General features: G+C 45.5%; 1 protein-coding gene across 1 annotated transcript in view; it reads left to right on the forward strand.

The window, feature by feature from the left end:
* fer1l4 (fer-1 like family member 4) overlaps positions 1-1,796 on the forward strand; it is a gene marked incomplete at both ends in the record, with an annotated part of 112,825 nt that extends 111,029 nt beyond the window's left edge. The window contains 2 exons of the mRNA XM_084315837.1: positions 20-120; positions 1,616-1,796. Of these exons, the coding sequence (XP_084171963.1) occupies positions 20-120; positions 1,616-1,796 (282 nt within the window). The remainder of the gene's footprint in view (positions 1-19; positions 121-1,615) is intronic.
* Between the last annotated feature and the right edge of the window lie 5,279 nt (positions 1,797-7,075).

The following is a 7,075-nucleotide window of genomic DNA, read 5'->3' on the forward strand; positions in this document are numbered from 1 at the left end:
TGCGTGCGTGCGTGTGTAGGGTAAAGTGGAGGCGGAGTTCCAGCTGCTGACTGTAGAAGAGGCGGAGGCTAACCCAGTGGGACGAGCCCGCAAGGAACCAGAGCCCCTGGACAAACCTAAGTAATATACAGTCTTATGATGAATACACACACTGACACACACTAATACACAAACCAATACACACTCTAATGAATACACACACTGACACACACTAATACACACTCTAATGAATACACACACTGACACACACTAATACACAAACCAATACACACTCTAATTAATACACACACTGACACACACTAATACACAAACTAATACACACTCTAATGAATACACACACTGACACACACTAATACACAAACCAATACATACTCTAATTAATACACACACTGACACACACTAATACACAAACTAATACACACTCTAATGAATACACGCACTGACACACACTAATACACAGACTAATACACACACTAATGATTAATACACACACTAATACACAAACCAATACACACTCGAATGATTAATACACACACTGACACACACTAATGCACACTCGAATGATTAATACACACACTAATACACAATCTAATGAATAATAAACACAATGAAACACACTAATACATACTCTAATTATGAATACACACACTGACACACACTAATGCACACTCTAATGATTAATACTAGCCATAAATACCTACAGGAAACATGTGCATGTCATTGTATTGTATGGGCAGGTTTTCCCACCGGTGAGGTAGTTTTATTGACCTTTGAACAGGTGAGGCAGCCGCGCGCAATTATCCTGAGTATCAAGTCTGGTTCGAATTAACGAGAGTGAATCAGCGTTCGAGGAACAGGGAAAGCCTGGTTTCAATCATCGGGTTAATCGAATCTGGCTAATGGGACTTTTGATCGACTTAGTTGAACCAGGTACGGGGAATAGGGCCCTGATGTATCAGTTAACTCGGTTTGAAAGGGAGTGGCATGGTGTTTTAAGATGTTGTCTTTTAAGATGTTGCGTTTTAAGACGCGTTTGATTTTTAGTTTTTAATATTTTGTGCTTGTAGTGAACACAAAGCCACAGGCTGCTGTGGGAATGTTCCAGTAGTATACAAATACATTCACTCACTGTATCTCTCCCTTTACCTCCCCTCATCTCCACCTCTCTCCTTTCCTTCCCTTCTCTCCTACACCTCCTCCTCTCCTATCCACCCTATACCTCTCTCATCTCCTTCCCTCCCCCTCTTCTCATCTCTCTTCTCCCCTTCTCCCCTCTCCTCCTCTCATCTCATCTATTCTCCTCCACCACTCTTATCTCCCATCATCCCCCTTCTCTTTCCTCTCCTCCACTCACCTCCTCCTCCCCTCTCCTCCTCTCTCCTCTCCTCCCCTCTCCTCTCCTCCACTCATCTCCTCCTCTCTCCTCTCCTCCCCTCTCCTCTCGTCCTCTCCTCTCCTTGATTCTCCTCCTCTTTTTTTTCTTCTCCTCCCCTCTCCTCTCCTCTCCTCTCCTCTCCTCTCCTCTCCTCTCCTCTCCTCTCCTCCCCTCTCCTCCCCTATCCTCCTCTCTTTTCTCCTCTTCTCTTTTCTCCTCCTCTCCTCTCCTCTCCTCCAGTCGCCCCAAGACCTCCTTTAACTGGTTCGTTAACCCCTTGAAGACCTTTGTCTACTTCATCTGGAAGAAATACAAGAAGTACATCATCGCCCTGGTCATCCTGGTCATCCTGACGCTCTTCCTGTTCCTGATCCTCTACACGCTGCCTGAGCAGATCAGTGGAGTCATCATACATGGATGAGAAACAGAGAGAGAGGGGGGCGGTGGAGAGAGGGAGGTGGAGAGAGAGAGGTGGAGAGAGAGAGAGGTAGAGAGAGAGAGAGTGGAGAGAGAGAGGTGGAGAGAGGGAGAGTGGAGAGAGAGGGTGGAGAGAGAGAGACTGGAGAGAGAGGTGGAGAGAGAGAGGTAGAGAGAGAGGTGGAGAGAGAGAGGTAGAGAGAGAGAGAGTGGAGAGAGAGAGGTGGAGAGAGAGAGGGTGGAGAGAGAGAGACTGGAGAGAGAGAGGTGGAGAGAGAGAGGGTGGAGAGAGATTGGAGAGGGGGAGTGGAGAGAGAGGTGGAGAGAGAGGTAGAGAGAGAGAGACTGGGGAGAGAGAGGTGGAGAGAGAGAGGGTGGAGAGAGATTGGAGAGGGGGAGTGGAGAGAGAGGGTGGAGAGAGAGTGGAGAGAGAGAGGGTGGAGAGAGAGAGACTGGAGAGAGAGAGGTGGAGAGAGAGAGGGTGGAGAGAGATTGGAGAGGGGGAGTGGAGAGAGAGGGTGGAGAGAGAGGTAGAGAGAGAGAGAGTGGAGAGAGAGAGTTAGAGAGAGAGAGACTGGAGAGAGAGGTGGAGAGAGAGAGAGGGTGGAGAGAGAGAGAGGTGGAGAGAGAGAGGTAGAGAGAGAGAGAGTGGAGAGAGAGAGGTAGAGAGAGAGAGACTGGAGAGAGAGGTGGAGAGAGAGAGGGTGGAGAGAGAGGGTGGAGAGAGAGTGGAGAGAGAGAGGGTGGAGAAAGAGGGTGGAGAGAGAGTGGAGAGGGAGTGGAGAGGGGGAGGAAGAGAGACAGAGAGGGAGGGAGACAGGCAGTGTGGGGGAGAGAGAGGGAGAGCGGAGGGAGAAAGAGATAGTGGAGGAGAGAGAGAGGGGGAGTGAGACAGAGAGAGTGGAGGAGAGAGAGAGGGGGAGTGAGACAGAGATAGTGGAGGAGAGAGAGAGGGGGAGGGAGACAGAGATGTTGGAGGAGAGAGAGAGGGGAAGGAGACAGAGAGTGGGGGAGAGAGAGGAGGGGGAGGGAGACAGAGATGTTGGAGGAGAGAGAGGAGGGAAGGAGACAGAGAGTGGGGGAGAGAGGGGAGGGAGACAGGGAGAGTGGGAGAGAGAGAGGAATGAGAGAGTATACTCTGTTTTCTGTGTATGCAAGTTGTAAGTTATTGACGTATTTTCTTTCTAACTAATTTGGTAGTGGATGTCCAGATTTTGTACAGATTTTTGTTCTCTTGGGCAGAGGTGTTTAGCAGGCTGTGATGTACAGGCATAGAGAGGTGTTTAGCAGGCTGTGATGTACAGGCATAGAGAGGTGTTTAGCAGGCTGTGACCTACAGGCATAGAGACAGAGCTGTTTAGCAGGCTGTGACCTACAGGCATAGAGAGCTGTTTAGCAGGCTGTGACCTACAGGCATAGAGAGGTGTTTAGCAGGCTGTGACCTACAGGCATAGAGAGGTGTTTAGCAGGCTGTGACCTACAGGCATAGAGAGGTGTTTAGCAGGCTGTGACCTACAGGCATAGAGAGGTGTTTAGCAGGCTGTGACCTACAGGCATAGAGAGGTGTTTAGCAGGCTGTGACGTACAGGTGTAGAGACAGCTCTGCACAGGAGTTTTGATCAGTCAACACCACTAGATTTGATATGAAGAGTTATCTAAGAGATCCACAATTTGAAAAATATGACACTTACTCTTCTAAAATGATTGTGATAAAAAGATACCTTTTATATTTTTTTATATTTACTCTCATTGTGTAACATTTTAAAGGCCACAATCATCTGTGTGTTTTTTCTTTTCTTTTCTTTTTTGAGCTATGAACAAATCCTCCTCAAAATGCTTTGGACAGAAACCCTGCATATATGTACAGAATATTTGCTTGCTAGTGATATACATGTTTGTCTGTGATCTGGAGAACCCCTGCATATCATAAAAGACAAGTTGTCCTTTAATCAGGGAGACTAAAGGAACATTCCAATGGTTTTACTTGGTCCCAGGTTCATTAAAGGGGACATTAAGGCAATGTATTTGAGTCCTTTTCAAAAGGTTGATATGGGTCTTTGAGCTCCACTAAACATGGTTTTCTTTTCTGAAAAAATAAAACACTCTATATCACATTCTAGCAGCCTCTATACCTCTCTGTTTCAGTCCTGTTCTCATTCTAGCAGCCTCTATACCTCTCTGTTTCAGTCCTGTTCTCATTCAGGCAGCCTCTATACCTCTCTGTTTCAGTCCTGTTCTCATTCTAGCAGCCTCTATATTTCTGTTTCAGTCCTGTTCTCATTCTAGCAGCCTCTATACCTCTGTTTCAGTCCTGTTCTCATTCTAGCAGCCTCTATACCTCTGTTTCAGTCCTGTTCTCATTCTAGCAGCCTCTATACCTCTCTGTTTCAGTCCTGTTCTCATTTTAGCAGCCTCTATACCTCTCTGTTTCAGTCCTGTTCTCATTCTAGCAGCCTCTACACCTCTCTGTTTCAGTCCTGTTCTCACTCTAGCAGCCTCTATACCTCTCTGTTTCAGTCCTGTTCTCACTCTAGCAGCCTCTATACCTCTCTGTTTCACTCCTGTTCTCACTCTAGCAGCCTCTATACCTCTCTGTTTCAGTCCTGTTCTCATTCTAGCAGCCTCTATACCTCTCTGTTTCAGTCCTGTTCTCATTCTAACAGCCTCTATACCTCTCTGTTTCAGTCCTGTTCTCATTCTAGCAGCCTCTATACCTCTCTGTTTCAGGCCTGTTCTCATTCTAGCAGCCTCTATACCTCTCTGTTTCAGTCCTGTTCTCATTCTAGCAGCCTCTATACCTCTCTGTTTCAGACATGTTCTCATTCTAGCAGCCTCTATACCTCTGTTTCAGTCCTGTTCTCATTCTAGCAGCCTCTATACCTCTCTGTTTCAGGCCTGTTCTCATTCTAGCAGCCTCTATACCTCTCTGTTTCAGTCCTGTTCTCATTCTAGCAGCCTCTATACCTCTCTGTTTCAGACATGTTCTCATTCTAGCAGCCTCTATACCTCTGTTTCAGTCCTGTTCTCATTCTAGCAGCCTCTATACCTCTCTGTTTCAGGCCTGTTCTCATTCTAGCAGCCTCTATACCTCTCTGTTTCAGTCCTGTTCTCATTCTAGCAGCCTCTATACCTCTGTTTTAGTCCTGTTCTCATTCTAGCAGCCTCTATACCTCTCTGTTTCAGTCCTGTTCTCATTCTAGCAGCCTCTATACCTCTCTGTTTCAGTCCTGTTCTCATTCTAGCAGCCTGTATACCTCTCTGTTTCAGTCCTGTTCTCAATACACACATTTTTCCAAGATCTTTTCACACGCACATTATTAACTACGGCGATTGTGGCTGCAATTCTGATTGTCTTGTTTCAAGAGGGAGGGTTCTTGTCACAGCTGAACTACAGAAACGGCACTATGTACATATTTATCATTTTCTCAGTGGTGGGACAACCCCTCATTCTGTAAAAGCAATGCAAACACACAGGAAAAGGCCATTTTCACAATAGGTCCCGTATAAACCTTTTCCTGACATTAGGGAACCATGCCATCACTAAGGGACCATGCCATCACTAAGGGGCCATGTCATCACTAAGGGACCATGTCACTAAGGGACCATGTCATCACTAAGGGTCTAATGCTGTATTCATGCCATATGGTAATAAGGGTCCAAACAACTTGTGAGGTCAGAGTAACGACTTGGAAGTGTTGTTCAGATCTTATAACTCGTAGGAACCTGTCTGAGTGCAGGTGTGTTTTCTCCCAGACACTGCTTTGTGTTTGTGATCTTTTACACTATACTTTATACTCGTATTTTTACACTTAGCAGTCAGCCTACCATCTTCTCATACTTTGACGTTGTAACGTCAAACACAAAACATTCAGCAAGTAGCCTTGTTATGACATAATGGCATTTCAAATGCTTTAAAATGATTGTACTGAAAAACAGCTTGACTTGTGTTTTTTTTTCGCATTTCCAAATAAGTGTTTTAGTTCTTGAACCATATATATACAGTTGTGGTATAATTGTGGTATAATATAATGTTCTCATGTAAATATATTCCCCTCCCCTGCATCCCCCTTACCTGTGCCCCCCCCCCTCTCTGTGGAATACATTCCCCTCCCCTTTCTCCCCAATCCTGTGCACCCCCCCCCCCCCCTTCTCTCCCCAAACCTGTATCCCCCCCCCCATTTGACCTATCAAATGGGACCACATCCCCCCCCTTATTAACTATATAAGTCTCCCTCCGAGACCAAACCAGGTCTTCTTACCTGGGTCATTTCAGCTGATCACCTGCGGGAAGCCCTCAGCCATTCTCTCTATGTATTCTATCTGTTTGGTTAATAAACCTTGTTATTATCCAAACCTCGGTTGACTGAGAACATTCTTCATCAGGATATCCAAAATATCCCACAATTGGCGTCTACGAACTTGTGACGGACTCTTTGCGTCCCACCGGCGTGATGTATTGTTTCAGCTATACAGAGAAAAGTGAGTATAATAGATGGTCGACCAAAAATGTATGGCAAGGAATTAAAAACCTTCCCGCTTTTCTCTGTGCCAGATGAATATTACAGGATGTTGTCAAATATTGAGATCATGGCTGAGTAAGAATAATGTGCATTAATATATCTGATCTGTATTGAGAATCGTTACCAGGGCAACGCGTGTACCTGGGTCCTTATCTGGACAGAGGTTCTGAGAGGATGGGTTATATGTGCTATTCCCGAAAGTTTAGGCACAAAGGTTGAAGTGCTATTCCTGGTCGAGTTGGAGCCGACCAAAAGCTAAGGCACACAATAAAAGGTTGTTGGATTGCTAACCCAAGTCTAGCTGATGCAGACTAAAATATAGGCAACAAAAGAAGATACGTGAGCTTATTAGATGTGATATCATTGGAAAACGCTACTCTGTTGGAACCTATTCTGTGATTCCTCTGCAAAGAGGCGGGAAGTTAGGACCGAGAAGCTGATGGAATCATAATTAGAATTACCAGAGTAGCGTCATAATATTCATTGTTTCAACATCAAACTAAGCCCACAATCTCTTCCATTCCTGAAAACGATGTATTCGGATTGAATTAACCAATTAATCATACAGACAGCGGGAAGATGACCGGCGATGTCCCGGTGTAGTACGCCATACTACATTAAACGGGACGTTAGTCGCGGGTTAGGAGACCGAGAGTATGATTAAACGGTATATTCACATCTAATATATCGCTGGTAAATTTCGAAGTCAGGTTCGGTCGTTATGACTTTAATAACGATGTATAGGTATATCAAGGGATAAATG

Source organism: Notolepis coatsorum (assembly GCF_963971535.1).
Source record: "Notolepis coatsorum genome assembly, chromosome: 6".
Classification (NCBI taxonomy): Eukaryota; Metazoa; Chordata; class Actinopteri; order Aulopiformes; family Paralepididae; genus Notolepis; species Notolepis coatsorum.